This window comes from Vipera berus, assembly GCF_964194415.1.
Source record: "Vipera berus genome assembly, chromosome: 5".
NCBI classification, from domain to species: domain Eukaryota; kingdom Metazoa; phylum Chordata; class Lepidosauria; order Squamata; family Viperidae; genus Vipera; species Vipera berus.
In genome coordinates, this window is record NC_138207.1 from 56,096,598 (window position 1) to 56,115,103 (window position 18,506).

The 18,506-nt window shown below is 36.0% G+C and overlaps 1 protein-coding gene across 4 annotated transcripts in view; it reads left to right on the forward strand.

Annotated features, from left to right (window-relative positions):
- ATRNL1 (attractin like 1) overlaps positions 1-18,506 on the forward strand; it is a 563,323-nt gene that overhangs the window by 252,963 nt on the left and 291,854 nt on the right. For all 4 annotated transcript variants that reach the window (XR_014026511.1, XM_081328305.1, XM_081328307.1 and 1 more), the window contains one exon: positions 11,601-11,679. Coding sequence is in view for 3 of the 4 variants with exons in the window: in XM_081328305.1 (XP_081184431.1) it covers positions 11,601-11,679 (79 nt within the window). In the remaining variant the exon portion in view is untranslated. The remainder of the gene's footprint in view (positions 1-11,600; positions 11,680-18,506) is intronic.

Genomic DNA, 18,506 nt, shown 5'->3' on the forward strand with positions numbered 1-18,506 from the left:
TCCGGACGGCGGCGGCTTGGGAGAGGTGCGTGCGATCCTGGAAGCACCGAAGCCTCGGCCGCGCGCAAGTCCTCGGTAAGCTCTGGGCGGTCACTTGCTTCGCGTCTCCTGAGGGAAGCGGGGGCGACTGGAGCGGGCGTGTTTCCTCGCCTGCTGGGCGCCGCGATTTGCCCGGGGAACGCGCGGGCCCCAAATGGCAGCGTGGAGCGAGGAAGCGGACAGCCAGGGCTTCCCCGAGAGCCGCGGCCACACAGGGTATTCCTGTGTATTCAGGCTTGCGGATCGAGCCTCTGCTGGCGGCAGAGGCTTGCGGATCGAGCCTCTGCTGGCGGCAGAGGCTTGCAGAGCGCGGATCCAGCCTCCGCCGGCGGCGGAGGCTTGCAGAACGGCGGATCGGCTTATACTCGAGTCAATAACTTTTTCCAGTTTTGGGGGGTGAAATTGGGGGTCTCGGCTTATACTCGAGTCGGCTTATACTCAAGTATATACAGTACCTATCAGCCAGATCACCATTTTTTCATATAGGATCCAATATGAAATTAGACATATCTTGTGTCAGAGATATGCAAGGAATATTCATGTTTATTGCGTCTGTCAACGTTCAAGCTAAACCTGACAAATTGTCTAGAACTACCAGATCTGGGCTACGAAAATTTGGACAGTCTTTTTCATTAATCTAGTAGTTGTCCAGATCTTGTAGCTCAGATCTGGTACCCTTAAAATTAACTGCAGCAGAAACTGTCATTTAGAAGAGTGGGGGAGAAGTTTAACTCTACTGTAGATAACATACTAATATGATCTATTTGTTTGGAAAATGGCAATATAATATAAAAAGAAGAACATTACGATTAAATTAATGAACTCATCCTTGGAAACCAAGCAGCTTAAATAATGAATGAATACTGATTAGTATGCAACAAATGTTATTTCTAAAGCTGTTAAAAATTAAAAATGGTTCTATGTCAATATTTTATCAGTAGGCAGAAACTATACTGAGCCAAATGCAGCAAGTCTCCCTATTTGATGTGTGAGATGAGCACTTCAGTGTAGTTTTCAAACTTCATGACAACTGATGATTGTAAGTGCAAAGTGGCCAGTTTTGTTTATGAAGTTATTTTCTCTGTGTCTGATGTTTTCTTTTAACTGTACAAGCATTTTATTATTTTTAATCAAATATTCATGGGGTACAAACATTTCTAACAGTCATTTGTGCATGTTTTCAAAATGATACTTTGAATAGCAATCTTGCCAATATCAAAGAGAAATATCAATTTAAAGTGACAATTTAAGCAATTTTAAGCAATCCAAAGATATTCAATACTCATGCATCACACAAGAAGCTGTTTGAGAAGTATAATTTTTTTCCAGATTTTGGATGGTTTCATGCTTTCAAAAACAAAATAGGGGAACACTACTTATGATTTGAACATCATTTTTGTGCTCTAAAATGAGTATTGCCTCAGTCTATCATATTTGGGCTGGGAAAATCCTGACAAATATATGTTCAGCATAGAGTTAGAGTTTTCTTTACTTTTTTGCTGACACATAGTGGTTATCTGAAATATGCAGCAAAGGTATAATACCTTTTCCTTATGTTAAATAGAAAAGGGAGATATTGATCAGCTGCTTTTAGTTACCAAGAGTTATGTGCTAATCAGAAATAGGCCCTTGAAAATTAATAATAAATTAATTTCTTTGCTATTATGTTAACAGCATATTTTCTCTGCCAGCAAGAGATATTTGGTGCTTCGGAATTTGCTTTTACGTATTTTATATATGAACCATGCCATAATGCAATTTATTACTAATTGTGATTCAGTCACAGATAATAAGAGCATAAAATGAATAAAATCAACCAAATATTATTTTCAAGTCACTTAGCATCTCTTTGCAAATGGAAAGTTTATAATTTGGCTGGTCTTTACAACAAGGATAAACCAACATACAGTATATAATTATTTATACAGTACTCTTTATTTTCTAAGTATTCTATTTATGTGTTACATATGTTAGATATTTCAGGCCAATGACTTAGTAGCATTTATTATTACACAAAATCATTTATGAAGATGTTCTTTGTGTGTGTGTACCAGATTGATGTTAATTATAATTAAGGCCCATGTTTGCATTCATTATTGTGTAATTTCTTTTGAAGACCAAATATCAAGAATAAGAGAACTAAATGTAGGAGATTACCAAATTGAGCCTGACAGAGGGGTAAAATGTGTCATCAGTCTGAAGTCTCAGCCCACCTTGAATACAATTAATAGTTATCTACCATCAATTTCGTTTGACTGTTAGTAGTTCACATTCTTGTAGTGAGCATTAACATATAATAAACCTATATTCATTTAAACTGCCTGGACTCCTGATTTCCTGCACTTGACATTAACACTTCAATGGATATTACTGATATGTATGACATTTAGTTTGATTGAAAACATTACTAGTATTTCTAACCAAGTGGGTACAACAATATCCATATAGCGATAAGGAAAAACAGCAATGGGAGTATAGTATGACGTCTACCTTACATATTGTTAAAAATGAATGTTAATTTTTCTCTAGAATTAACCATTTAAATAAGAGAAAACATATAACTCCTTACAAAGGAGTATTTTCTCTCATCTTATCTTTACTAATTCATAATAACCATTCCTGAAATACATTCCTGTGTCTTGGAATATACAGAACAAGACTATGAAAAGCATTTGCTTCAATGAATATGTTTTTTATGCTGTCCTGGTGGAAGTGCATGGTAGAAGACAATAGCCTTGAAGCAAATGTGCCAAGCCTTTAAAGCCTTGAGTGGATCCAGAGATGTGTTTCACACTCAAACAAACTGTCTACTAATATAAAGTAATATTTAAAATAGCTATATTAAGTTACAGTGGGCAAGTAATTTATAGAAGATATAATTCATTATAACCTTGATGAATAATCTTTAACCTCAGTTAACTGCCAATACAACATAATAATAATAATAGAAGGGGTTCTATCATATATCTTGGTTGTCCCTATTAGCATAGCTAAACAGAATTTGTTGTCATGAAGTATACTAGGGAATGCTTTAAATATATATAAGAAAAAAAAGTGAGGCAGGAGAGAGAAAAAGAAAAGAGTCCTATATCTGAGCATTGTCTCATTTTATATGGGAATGAAAATTGGTAAAAAAAAGTTAATATGGTTATAATTAGGATAGCCAGATGGTTTGTTGTTGTTTTGTACACTGAAGCATAAATATCCTATTCTGGATATTTCTCATGCTGAGAAGCACACTATGCATTCTGTCTCTTTAATCAATTGGTATTTCATCACTTACTTCAGTGGAAGTTAGACTATAAACATCTTCAGATACACAGTTTGCAAATAAAATGTATTACTTCATTAAAGTATGTGAACTGGCTTGTATTCCACATATACATATTCTTATTTTTCAGCTACCACAATACATCATAATCATGATACTAATATTCCCACTGGCATTACTTATGATCATTTAACTTTATAAATTGTTGCATATCAGAAATATGAAAAGCAAATTTGAAGTTGCAGCATCACACTGATCAGAAAGTCAAACTGTTTTTTATTGATTTCAAAAAGGGAATTGAAAAGTATTGAAAACTATATTGAAAATACATTGAAAGCTATAGTCCAGAAATAATAAATCTAAAGCCCATTTGGAAGAATAGGATTTTAAATAATAGAATGGATTTTTAAAGAATGCAATGGATTATAAATGTATGTGACTTGTGAGGTGCATATTTGCATCCCTATTACAAATATTAAAAAGAATAAAAACTCACAATATGCTTCTTTACCAAAAGATAAATATGCTTATTTATTTGCCATATTTAAGACTTAAGGCCAGGGGTCAGCAGCCTGAAACAGTGAAAGAGCCACTCGGAACCAGTTCCCTCACAAAAGGAAAAACTGGGAGCCGCAAAAAATGTGTGCACATGTGCATACATGCGCGCATGCCCAGAACAGGGTTTGACTGAAGAGTGGAGCCAAGGCGAGATATGCACCTACCCTGCATATTTGAATTGATTGGTTAAACTTTTTTTTTGGACTGCACATGGCAGAGGACTGGGAGCCGCAGGAGACGGCTGAAAGAGCCACATGCGGCTCCGGAGCCGCGGGTTGCAGACCTGTGCTTAAGGCTTACTAAATGAAGAGACAGTAATTCTCAAAGTATGGATTATTAAACCACATGATATCTGATAGAGGGGTGCCAGAGTGCACTTACTAACAGATAACCAGGCTTACCAGTTTAAAGCCAAAATATATGAATGAAAAAGAGTGCAATGGTTCCACAATCCAAGGAAGAAGACTGTGTGTTCCTTTTGCTTTTTAAACAAATTATGTTTGCTTTTCAAAGTAAACATAAAGTGAGGTGTTTATGATCTCATTCTCACTCTGCAGAAGAAATTACGATGAAAGGAAAAGAGGGCATTTACAGGGAAGATGAAACTGCAGACATCAAGGATGGAAGATAAGAAAATGGCTTGTGCTGGTTATCTCAGTACACTTGTCCTACAAAAGAGAGTCTCAGGTGGCTCATAGCCTCTGCCATTTTGCAAGTTGCAGCAACTTAAGAGCTGTTTAAGAACAGCTGATTTAAGACATTATTGCATGAGAAGAAACCTTTCTTTTTTCCTCTTGATTTTGATGAGTGAAATTGGTGTTCTTCAAAATGAAATTCAAGTCTCAAAAGTTATACAAAAACAAGCAAGTTCATTCTTTCAATGTAATATTTTGCTGGAGTTCCCATGCCTCAGTATGACGAACTGATTTTATTTTACAAAATTGTAAGGGTCTGATTTATCTGATTTCCTCCCCCCTCCATTCAATTATATCCAATTCTTAGAGAGAAGTTCCTGCAGATTTTTTGGCAAAGTTTTTCAAAAGTGGTTTGCCATTGCCTCCTTCCTAGGGCTGAGAGAAAGTGACTAGTCCAAGGTCACCCAGTTGGCTTCATAACGAAAGTGGGATTAAAACTCACAGTCTTCTGGTTTTTAGCCTGATGACTTAATCAATACACCTAACATTTAATTATTAAAATTTGAAATCATTAGATTTCAAGAGAAACCATACAAATTAATGTTATCATGTTTTAGAGAGTCACATTATTACAATGAAATGGCAAAATCTGATCATTTGGTATCTCAGCAGAAGTTCTGAGAAATTGTACGTTTTGTAATGCTAGTTCAACCAGTTATTTACCTGTTACATTTATTCAATGTAAATATAATTACCACACTTGTGAACACACTGATACTTATTATTTAAACCAGAATTATTTTAATACAGATTAGATATGACTAATTCATGTTTTTAATAGTTAAAGAAACTAAATTTATACAGCGGGCACTTCATAGATATGGATGGGCTGCTGAGATGAGAAGAGAATAAATCATTTAAAAAAAATAATATTAATTTGAATTTGTCAAGCACCTTGGATAAACAATTTATGCAACAATGAAAAGATCCTTAGTGTGAAATCTCATCTTCTAGTATAGGCATTGATCAAGCCATGCTTATGTAACACATTTTTTTCTTTTTCATTAATATAATACAGAAAACAAAAAATGAAAAAAAATATCTAAGTTACATATGCAATTTTTAGGGTCCATTTAATAGGAATTTAACTGTTAACTTACCTACAGGACAGAGGTGATATCAATTGTATTTAAATAAATAACAACAGAAGACTTCATAAAGTATGATTGAAAGATTCTATAGCTGACATTTTAGCTTATTCTTTAAAATGATACTATTGGTAGAAAATTTGTAAAAAGTTGATTAGAATATTTTTTGTAAAGCAGGGAAGAAGTGGTTCCGGTGCTAATCTATATTAGCCCTTTAATTTGAGAAATATAAATAAATAAAATATTGTTTGTTTGTTTTTTTAAAAAAAGATTTTATAAAAATCACAATTATGGCTATTCCAGGAATATGGGTTTTTAAACTTGCAGCACCGTAACACTAACCTATCTAATAGGGCTGACCATTCTCAACATCTTGATACCATAAACTCAGATATCTTCCCTAAATAATACAATGTAATTAATTTTAAATTAAAACCCTTAAGAAATGTAGTAGCTTTGGAATGCAAGGAAAAGTATTATAGAAAAAAAGTTCAATATAAAGAATTCCCTTTGAGCTGGATGATACTTCTTGATAATAAAAGGTTATAAAATTTGCTCCTGGCTGCATTACTCAGAGAACTGATAATATAAAGAGAAATAGCTTGATAGTTATCTCCTTGCGTGTGGATGATAGTGAAAGTATGAGTTAGAGGGTTTTTTTTTCATTCAGTTCCTTCTTTTTAATATTGCTAATATGGTATATAGTTAATTAAAACAATATTAAATAACAATATCCCTTTACTAATTAACAGGTATCAGTTGGAATCCTAAATTTATTAGCCAGACGTGTGTTAGAATTGGGTTGATGAAATACAGATTTGTTCTCGGTGTTTCATCTAAATAGGCATACATTTAAAAATAGGAAATAATCCATCAATCAAAATATGAATAATAAATCAATAGCATTACATGGTTAACTCTCAGGCAATACTGATGGCTTTGTGCAAAGCATTAAAAATGTGTCCCCCCCATTCTCTCTCCCCCGATAATGAAGCAGGGTGAACCTATTTTTTGAGGGCTGTAGATGTGTGCTACTTGAGGCAGGCTCTGTTTAGTTTTTTTATTCATGTTTTTATGCTAATTTTAATTTGTTGTTGCCTCCTAGAGTCCTATACTAAAGATGTGACCATAGAAATAGATACAAAGCTCTCTCATATTTTTCCCTACTCTGACTGGACAATCTGTACAACCCCGGCATGTGAATCTGTCAGGGCTCCATGGATTGAAATATTGATTCCAGCTAAATGGACTCTGGGCATTCTTTCCTATTGTACCTAAAGAATTCAAGCATTTCTAGGCAGAGCAGGAAAAAGTTTTTGCTTAGTTTTAACATAGACGACAGTTTAACAACTCATGAATTAGACCAAACTGGTTAGATAACAATCCAGGGAAGTTGTGGTTAATTGGAGAGGAGTTAGATTAGCCATCTAGCTAGTTTTATCTACTGGCCAAGCATTGTGTAGGACAGGGCTTTTCAGCCTTTTCACCCATTGTACCACTTTTAGGATATGGCAACATCCGAGTACCACCAGGCGCCTAGCAAGGTATCAAAAACTTGATGACCAAAAAAAAAAAGGAAAAAAATGTGATGAAGTACAGGTAGTCCTCGATTTACAAAAGTTTGCTTAGTGACTGTTCGAAGTTACAATGGCACTGAAAAAAGTGCCCCCCAAGCCACAGCCGAGCAAAACACCTGCCTGCCCGCCTGGTGGCACTCTTCCTCCTGTCCAAGGTTTTCATTGTTGTGATCATTTCTGTTGAGGATTGGGGGTGGGGTGGGGTGGGTGTTTGGTTTTTATTTCCGTCTGCTGGGTGGTTGCAGCAGGTTTTGGTCACTTCACATGACCCTGGGACACTATGACCATCATAAATATGAATCAGTTGCCAAGCATCTGAATGTAAATCACAAGACCCTGGAGATGCTGCAACATTCCAGCTGATCGGTGCTTCTTCTGGGCTCAGCAGAAGCACCAGGATCAGCGCCGAGCTCCAGCTGGAGCCTGGTGCTTCTGCTGAGCCCTGACAGCCCTGCAGCTCCAGCCATCTCTCTCTCAGGCTTGTGTGGTGCTCATTCCCTTACCCTGCTACCACTTTTCTAGGATGGTCATGTACCACCTGCCAGGTGCCAATGTACCACAGGTGATACCCGTACCACTGGTTGAAAAGCCCTGGTGTAGGACCAATAGACTTTTCTGAAAGAGATAACATCCTTAGTAATGAATTTCTAATCCCAGTTGTTGCTGTAAGTTGTTGTATTCTTTTTTACACCACTAGGATTAGCAACACTAGTCTGAAATTCAGAGTTTTTCATAGAAGATAGTATGCTAAGCTCCATATTGATGTATTTGAATTTTTACAGATCACAAGCTTTAAAGAGACTGAAAATAGTAGGGCCATCCGCATATGAACCATCACACACAAGTTGTGTGAGATTAAATAGTACATATTACAAGATGCAGATAAATCAAATCATTCTTCTTCCAAAGACTGCTGTTTTCTAGATTTTAGACTGCATTGAAGTGCAATAGAAGGAAGAAAGAAATAGTAATTGTGATATACGTGGATCAATCTACTTGTTCTTCATCCTTTACCCAGTAATTTTGAGTGCTATGAATACTATGTTTGCTGAAGTGCTTTGTTGAAGTACAGCCAAGCAATTTTCTGTTAAATGTTGTTCATACCATTTTACATCTTTCAGTGCAGAAGCTAGTACAACCCATAGTATGTGAGAATGATCTTGGGAGACAGGGGCAGAGGCTTCACCTAAGGAACAGTCAGATAACAGAGGAAGAACATAGCTGCATAATGGAAAGAGAAAAAAAATGAAAAAGGATCCTCCCTAACTTATCAGGCTGTAAAAAAAGAAATAGCAGGAGATGTGTAGCTTCAAACTTGCAAGATTTTGTTAATTAGCCTTAGAATAAAGTAGATTTAGCTCATTGATCATGTTTCCTGTCTAGTCTGCTTGGGAAGGACAATTCCATCCAAGAAATTAGTATCTTGACAATCTAAAGCACTTGAATATTGTGAAATTGTAGGAATTCTGTTGCAGAAGAAAGAGGAAGCCTATGAAAAAAGTAGCCTCTCTGTTCATTACCTGAAGTTAACATTTTATTTTATTTTATATTTATTTAATGTAATTAATAATAGTAGTGGGAATGCAATAATTGTGTGAGATATAAAGGCACCTATATAAATACCAGATTTGCAGTGCATAACAGAATTTTTTGTTTTTTTATAAATAATACAAATGTTTAAAATACCTACATGTATTATGTCTCTTCACTGGTGCTTTGTTTCCCTCAAACAAACAAAACAACTTTTTCATACTCTTCTGAGACAGCATCTAGGTCAGACATGTCAAACACAAGGGCCGGATGCGGCCCGCGGAGTGGTTTCATGTGGCCCACGAACCCATCCTGGAAATAGTGAGGGAACGGCCCACACTGCCTTGGTCCTGGCCCAGGCTGGCCAGAACCCAATGTACAATTTCGTGGTGGCCATCTATGCTGAAACACATTCAGTCTTAGCTCCATAAGGCCATCTGGAAACAGCGAGGGTCCAGCCCCTGCTGCCTCAGCCCCGCCCACTGGGTGCATGCTGGGGAGGTATCACCCTTTGTGAGGAATGAAGAAAGGCACCATTGCCTGGAAGTGGCCAGCACATGGCCCTCCCTACTTTGAACAGGCTAGGGGCTGGGCAGCATTGCGCTTCTCTTTAGATTCATGCCACCCGGCTCAGCCTCACCGCACTGTGAGGAGAGCACTCCGCTGCCTGCCAAAACCGGGCAGGCTGGGGGCTGGGCAGCACTGCGCAGGTAACATCGATTGTCATGCTGCTCATGGCATCCCCTCCCCCAGAGCCCACCAAGCCGGATATGTGAAGTAGGCGAGGGCCATGTGCTGGCCACTTCCAGGCAATGGTGCATTTCTTCATTCCTCATGACGGATGCCACTTCCCCAGCTGCGTTTCTTGCCTGTTTTTCTCCCTCCCTCATCTCAAATATTTTCCCACCACTCTTAGGAAGGAAGGAAGGAAGGAAGGAAGGAAGGAAGGAAGGAAGGAAGGAAGGAAGGAAGGAAGGAAGGAAGGAGAGGGAGGGTCTGAAGGAAGTCCTGCCTTAGTCCTTCCCTGCTGCCCTTTCACCATCCCCTTGCCCCTCCTCCTGGCCTATCCTGGGGGGGGGTCTCCCATCCTATTGCTAAGGAAGTTTTGGATACAAAGCCAGGTCTCCACACATGGAGAGGGAGTGGGCCTCCCTCTTGACTTTGCCCTCATACCCATCATAAGCAACCTGGCTAAGGAGAGCAAGCACAGCAGCAGCAGCCTTGAGGTAAGTGCAGCTGGGTGCCCCCTTGGGGAATTGGGACTGGGCTTAGTGCCACGGGTGCTTGAGGGTTGGGCTGGGCATTTGACCTCCGTGCCACCGTCCAGCCCCCCCGCATGGCCTGAGAGGAACAGTGAGGCTCCTCCAGTGGACCATGCCTTGGCACTTGCCCCGGGCCCATCTCCTTCTGCCAGAGACCCTCAGATCTATCCCACTCCTGTCCAGGCCCCCATAGGTACCCTTGACACAAATGATGTAGAGCTGGCCATGCCCACCCAGTAGGCCACATGCACTTCAGCCACGCCCACCCAGTAGGCCACACCCACCCTGGCCACACCCACCCGGCTCCCTGAGGGCAACCGCAATGCTGATGCGGCCCTCAATGAAATTGAGTTTGACACCCCTGATCTAGGTAGTTTCTGGGCAAAGGCCTTGTTCATATTTTTTTCCATTTTTTAATATATAATTTTTATTAAGAATTTTAATTACAGTGTTAGAAACTAAAACTAAATTTAGAGAGAGAGAGGAGCTTGGAAAGAAAGTATAAAAAGTTCAAGAAAAGATAAAGAATTAGTTTAAAAGAGAGAATATAATAAAAAGAAAAGAAATATAAAAGAAGTGACTTCTAACCTTCATCATAAAAACTATAAACAAATTTAATGACTTCACCCCCCATAAAGTTAAAAAGATATGTCTTAATCTCATATACCATCCCTTACCTATAATCAAATCCCTAAACACAAGCTATTTCAATCCTGATATCAGCAAGAAGCCTATAAAGAGAATATGGGTGAGGGGGATCTTAATTTTAATCTTGATCAAACCAACTTTGTATTCTTTCCTTTTACTTTTAACAGTCTTAATCTTTAATTCAATCAAACATTGTTATAGGAATCTATTTCTTATCTTTATATCATTGCACAGATTTCTTCAAGGCTTTAACAGCCTTCTTTTGTAGATACAATAAGAAATAATGCACCTTGTATATGAAAGTTATCTCGTCTTTCTTTGTACCACTCATCACAATTATGGACTATTTTAGTTCCATGAATTTTTGTTGCCAAGAAATGCTTTATATGGCTATATGGTTCCATTTTCTCTGTCTTGTTTGAGATGTTGATGATGTTGCGTTAGGTCTACACAGTGTTATGGATTCAAGAAATGAATATGTTCTTTTCTGATCTGATCAGATAATTGTGAAATTATTCCTAAAGAAGTTTATTTGGCATTCAGTTATTATAACTTTGGTGTTCTTAAGCCATTTTTAATCTCTCACATTGTAGATTTTTTTAAAAAAAGAACTATTAGGAGAATAATACAATTTAGTCGGCTGTTTCAATTTTTTTCTAATTTTACTTAGGATTTTTGTTAGTTTTCACTTGAGGCATAGTAAGTGACATGATTAGCAGAAAGCCTTCAAATAAACAAATGCAAATACTATGTTCCTATTATCCATCACAATGCTTCAGAAAATTCTGGCTATATAATTCTGGGTACCTGCAAATGTTTAATATTTTTGTTTGGTGTTCTTAAAATTCACTTTTCCAAATTATGAAGTCAAATTTACATGTTGTGTAAAACTTTCTCAAGTCTAAATTATTTTTTATGTTTTACAATTGCAGTTGTTTCTTGTCACTGTTATTGGTTGCTGCTGTGGTCTGGAAAATCAAACAAACCTGTTGGGCTTCTCGACGGAGAGAGGTATGAATATTATTTTCACTTTTTTCCCCTCCTTTACTCAGAGAGAATTCTAAACATGCAGTCTGCCTATCCTGCTTGTGAAACTTCTTTCCTGTGGATGCTTTTTTTTAAAAAAAAATACCAGAACATCACATTTTCTTTGCATATGGAAATGTAGTTACTTTGGTATAAGCTAGACCTGTTTAAAAATATCCTTTCTACATTTGAATTGTTCCTTTTAAATTGTGCCTAACCCTGGGCCTTTCTCAGTAGACAAATATTCTCTAATTTAAAGGGCTTTTTTTAAAAATCCACTTTAAGGATATACAACCATCTATTTCTTACTTTTAGTCTGGGTTCAGATGTTTAATTTATTACTCTATTAAATATGTGGTGATGGAATTTGAAATTCCCTTGTTAAAATAATAGTTTAAAATTTAAGCTTTTGTGTATCTGTAGATTTGTACAGTGTAAACTGTATTCTCTTTTAATATAAGTAGAATGAGACTGGATTCAATGAACTCACCTCTGTTTCACTATCCCTTTTTAATTTATCCCTCTCCTTACCAACATTTCATGATGGACAGTTTAAAAGAACATGCTTTGTTACTTCCCGCTTCCTAGTCCACAAGGACAGACACATTGTTCAGATGGGATATTCTGATATACGCCCATAATTAATGCTGATGGTAGACATTTAAATCAAGCTAACATAAAAATCCTATAATATTTGATGTAGGGAGAGTAAATGGTGAAGAGAAAACTGTGACCAGGACCCTCATAGAAATTACTTGATGTTGAACTTCTAAACTGTTGTAAATCTGAATCTGGAATATGTTGCACTATTGTCCTTTTTTAACATTTTCAAAACCGAATGAGTAACAAACTGAAAACTGACATTAGAACTGAAATGTGACTTTCATGAGTCTATGCAATACAGATTTTGATTTGCAAATTGAATTATGACTGTCCCTTCACTATTGAAGTTACGGCAGACCCTCAAAAAGTACTTACAATCTGGTTTCAAAGTTACCACCACTGCAGTGCTCCTGTCATTGTTCACCCTTATGAATGACTGCAGGGACGTTGCAATGACCCCCCCTCCCCCAGTCCAACTATCTCCCCAGTTCATCTCACCGGGTCCTGGCAGGCCTCAACCTGTTCTCATTCTGGCTAATCAACCACGCAACAGAGCCTGAATCTGGTCAGCAGAACTGATCAACATTCAGAAAGATCTGTTTTTAATCTTACTTCTAACTATATTATATTAGCAATAATATATAAGGCTATGCTGGGTACATGAAAATATAGACTTGCATCATTCAAGTTGGTGCCAATGCATTCCACAGTTCTGCATCTTAATGGGGTAGAGGTAGACTTGGAAGTCCCAAAGGGCAGGAAAAGACCTTGGAAGGCCCTTGGGTGGCCGGATGGAAAGTAGGTGTTGGCTTAGAGACTGCAACTGATTTCGTGTACGCATTGCTTCTGCTAACCAGATTTAGGATTCCTTGCAGAGCAGGAATGGAGTCTCTCCATTACAGCTGTATGTCATGATGGTTATAAAAGAGGTCAGTCATGTGACAGATTGGATTTTATGGTAGTGGTCACTAAGTGAATGCAGTGGTTATAAAATGAACCAGTGATTTGCTATGGGAATGGTTTTGCCATCAAAACTGCTATAAAATGTGATCATATGAATGTGGGATGCTGAAAATGGCCACAATGCCACCATGTTGCTAGGTACTTGAACTTTCGTTGTATGACCATGAACGGGGCATGAAGTTTGGAAATTTGGATTGAGGTCATAAGCAGCCAATCACAAATTCAGAACTAGCTGTTTTCCTTTTTTTCTGAGAACTTTCAGAAAGAAGGTAAGCTAAGAAAAGAATGTTGGTTCTCACAAGGAACGGGTTGTACTTTTTGTGGAAACGGGTAATAGACTCATGTCAAGAAAATACAATATGTTTATTTCTTCAACAGGTGCAGTAGGAAAACACTTTAAGTGTTGATAGATATTTTTAACAGCATTTAGCACCAGTTACATTTAATCAGAATAAAATTGTGCAAAGAAATAATAATAATAACAACAACAACAACGTTGGAAGGTACCTTGGAGGTCATCTAGTCCAACCCCCTGCTCAGGCAGGAAACCCCATACCATTTCAGACAAATGGCTGTCCAGTCTCTTCTTAAAAAATTCCAGTGTTGGAGCATTCACAGCTTCTGGAAGCAGGTTGTTCCACTGATTAATTGTTCTAACTGTCAAGAAATTTCTCCTTAGTTCTAGGTTGCTTCTCTTTTTGGTTAGTTTCCATCCATTGCTTCTTGTCCTGCCTTCAGGTGCTTTGGAGAATAGCTTGACTCCCTCTTCCTTGTAGCAACCCCTGAGATATTGGAACACTGCTATCATGTCACCCCTCGTCCTTCTTTTCATTAAACTAGACATACCCAATTCCAGCAACTGTTCCTTATATGTTTTAGCCTCCAGTCCCCTAATCATCTTTATTGCTCTTCTCTGTAACCTTTCTAGAGTCTCGACATCTTTTTTACATTGTGGTGACCAAAACTGGATACAGTATTCCAAGTGTAGCCTTACCAAGGCATTGTAAAGTGGTATTAACACTTCATGTCACTTAATTAATTATAAGAAACTACAAAAATGTTTTACTTTATGATGTATCTACTTTTATGCCTCTGAAGAGAAATGTCTTTGAGTTAATATATTCTATACCCTTTTTGTAATTTTTCCAGTAATGTATAATTACTGTAGAAGGGTAATGGTGATAATGTAATTTATCCATCATCTTAATTACTTTAATTAGTCCTATTTATAATATTCTTAATGGAGAGAAATTAATAGTGTTTTGGAGACTTGAAGAAAATATTTAATATCAAGAAAATTGATTCACAAATGATATATTGATATACAATCAAGGTCTAACACTGCTTAATAAACTTTGAACAAATATTACACTAGAAAGGTTGATGCTTTAAATGCTTACTAATTCAGGGATTCAGCCATGTCTGCCTACTAGAAAATTCAAGTGGAATCACCTTCAAGCTGATTGGTGGACAAGACAATATGTTTTTTTTCCTGACACCTGGTACTCATATGTTAACCTTAAATCAAACCAGTTATAACTTTATGAACAACCCCCATGTCCATGCCTAGATTATGTACACATAATTTATGAAACTGCTACTCAGGTGTGATCTTTGGCAACACTCCAGCTTCAAGAAGTAGCTTTGAGTGTTACTTATGTTTACTACCCTATATGTCGGTATATCTAGCAAAAAACATTTCTATTTAATAGTCCTTCTTTCAGACAAGGACTTGAAAATAACTGTGTTTACTCGATTTAACACTACAACTTATATCATATGCTGCACCATTTACTTAGGTTTAGAACTTTTGAACCTCCCAAAGTTGTTTTAACATGGGTGGCGATACAAATCTTAAATAAAAACAATGTGACTTATCATTTTGCTTAAAATTTGTGTGGTTCTGATATAATAATAAACCCAATTGAAATGTTAATAACTGCTAAGCAGTATACAACTATATTAGATAAAAAGGATCATTCAACATTGCTATCTATTGTATGTCACAGACTAAGCAATAGTTGTGGGGAAAATAATAATGAGATAGGTATCCATAGAGTCTGTTTAGTCCTACATCAGTTCAACACCAGCACAGTATAAAAACTCCAACACATATACTAATTTATAATAGAATATTTTAAGAGCATTATTAAATGACAAAAATGGTGAAGAATATTAATTGATGGATACAGTATATCTATTTGAAAAACAATGTCTCTTATTGAAAATGCAGGTCAAACCCAACAGGCACATTAATGTCTAAAAGTAATATTATTGTACATATGGAGATGCATACTGTTAAAAGCTGGGCTTGGGCTGCTTAGACATATATAAAAGAAATGTATAAAATAATAAGAAACAGGTTAATAAATGGTTCATTTTAGTTTAAAGACAAGTTCTACAGCAGGCAGTCTTCTTGCTTCATAAAAAAATGATTCTTTTTCTGTGCCTGATTCAGGGAACTTTCAGATCCAAACACTTTGTTTTATTACAGGCACTTTATTGCATTCAATAAACAGGCAGGTATCCAGAAACTTAGTGTTTACTATTGGAAAGTAGAAAATTATATGTGTTATGTAATAAAATTTTGGTGTTCACTTCTGATTCATTCAATATTACAGAGACACAAGATTCACATTTTTTATAACGATAAATTGAAAGATTGTAGAACGAAAAAGTTGAGTTAGTCTCTTTTTGGTTGCTTTTTTGCTTTCCGTTTGAGTTTTGATAAATCAAGCATTCTGATATACAGGAAAGAATAGATCATTTTTAATTACTGGAAATTGTGAGTAGTAAAGTTTTGTTCTTCAAAGAGAATACAAACATTAAGATCCATCCACTATTTTTAATAAATTTATATGCCATAATTTTAAATCATAGAGTCGTTTTTTAAAATAATTTATTGCAGAATAGTTCACTTCAGTAAAGTATAACAGTATCAGTGACAACACTAGACAAAAAAGCTAGATGAGGAAGAAAGGTTAAAGTAATTTCTTAGGCTCAAACTTTGTTGTATGTATTACATTTACTAAATAAATATTGGCATTAATGCTCTGACTTTACAGCTACATGCTGCAAAATAATTGACATGACTTCAATAATTTTAAGGTACAGTATTACAATTTTAATTATTATTTAAGATGTTTCACTGTTTGGTACTGAAAACTGAGAATCTATCATATGCCAATGTGCATCACTGTTAGGTTTGATTTCCTGATTGCCATTTTACCTTTTCTAGGAGATTTGTTTTTTAAAAAAATTCTTTGCAGTCTGCTTGCATTTTTAGAACCTTGATTAATTAGATTTCATCCATTTGATAGAACTAGTTTGCTACTTGATGGAGTAGTGTATGGGCAAACATAGAAGAGGACAGTTTTTTTAATTATTTCAAAAATGGGTGAACCATGTGGTCATGCACCGTTTGAGACATGTCGGCTGAGAGCTGAGTTAAAACTACAAGCCAAAATAATTATCATAGTTGGAGATTGCATCCTTATGGTCCCTTGCCATGTGCTTCTAGGGGCAATAAAGTTTTTTTGGTGGGCATTTACCATCTGAACTTTTAGAGAAAATTAAAAAATGAGAAATTGAGAGTTTTTAGATGATGGTTCCTGATAGATGTTTCTTCTTTTGATATCATTAGCTTTCTGTTTTATTTCAGAAACATATTTAATATGTTCCTCTCTTGCAATTAGAGATTTTTTCCTAAGATGGCTGTTTCTTAAATCTCAACTGAAGGTGCCTTTGATTTTGAAAGGCTGGTATTATGATAACCAGAAAATAGCATCTATAAAAGCGAGTAGCCATAATCATAGCTGGCAGTAGTGTATTGTTATATGGAGTCTGTGTCCTGCATATTTAATATATGTTTCTGGCAAGATAATATGACTGTAACTATGTGAGACTAATGTTAATGGGTGTTCTTCATACAACTTAGAGATCTGCAGATATATCCAGTTTACAGATAAAAAAAATAGCACTTTGGATTTATTTCTTAAGAATGTTGATTCAAAATTCTTTTGTGAAAGAAAGCAGTAAATATGTTTTTTTGAGAATCTTTTATTTTGCGTATCGACAAAATATATTTTTAAATATAGACTTTTCTTATTTTATACCAATAATAAATAATAACCATAAAACTGCAGGTTAGTTACCAGAACCCAACGGAAATTTATCTTCTCAAATAACACGAAGGGGAAAAATATGAGACTCATAAAATATGAATTTTGAAAATATTTAACTGAGATTCATTTATAAAGATGATGACAACTTTGGTTACATAATTACTTTCCCACTAAAAACCACAATAATAATTTTTCCTTTGTTTATTCTCCATGCTGTTCAGAGAGAGCTATTTTTTAGAATATGGCATTCCACAAATCTGTTGGGCAAAATAAAAATATTGGTCAAGAAAAATGCAATCCTTCTTTGCATATGTCAGTACTTAAAATATAATTATGAAGTGATACTTATATCTAAAGCATTGGAGCTTAATAATTTCTATTGAAATATTTTTCAGATGTTGACCTCAACTTTCATATGTTTTCTTCTAGATCAAGATATCATGACATTTAAAAGTCCTATTAGATAGGGAAATTCTGATTTCTTGTTCTAATGTGTTTTAGGATGTTTTTCTTTGAAGAGGCTTAATTAAAGGTGAAATGGAATTAAAACACTTCCAAGATGCATTTAATTTACTGTGATATTATTTAACAGTATATTTACATATTTGAAGGTTCTTCAAGAATATTATACCTAAGCAAGTTCTATTTAGAATGGCTGCTTCTAATACTTTTTTGAACTCTTGTTGGTATAGACTGGTAATTAATTATGAATAACTTCTGATTCTACCTTCCTGCATTCCCTAAATTGTCTTAATATCAATCTTCCCCCTGCCCCTGAAGAAGCACTATTTATCTTTTAATTTAAATAAGGAACATAATAGAGAGAATTATACAAACAGAAGGAAATAGGCAGGCAAACAATTTAGAAAAGCTATTTATTGGGCAGATTGCAAGATATTATCACTAATTCCCCAGGCATTGGATACGAAGCACTCTAGTGTACTAAGTAATATTTATAAAATGTAAAACTCTTGTGTATTTCTACAGTCTTGCTATTTCCACTTTTAATCTTTTCCCAACCTTTATATCTTACCTTGTAATAATCTGTTGCTATCACTATAGTTAACCAGGGGTTCCCTAGGATAGCCAAGAGAAATGTGCCAAAATCTATGTCCTGCCTGC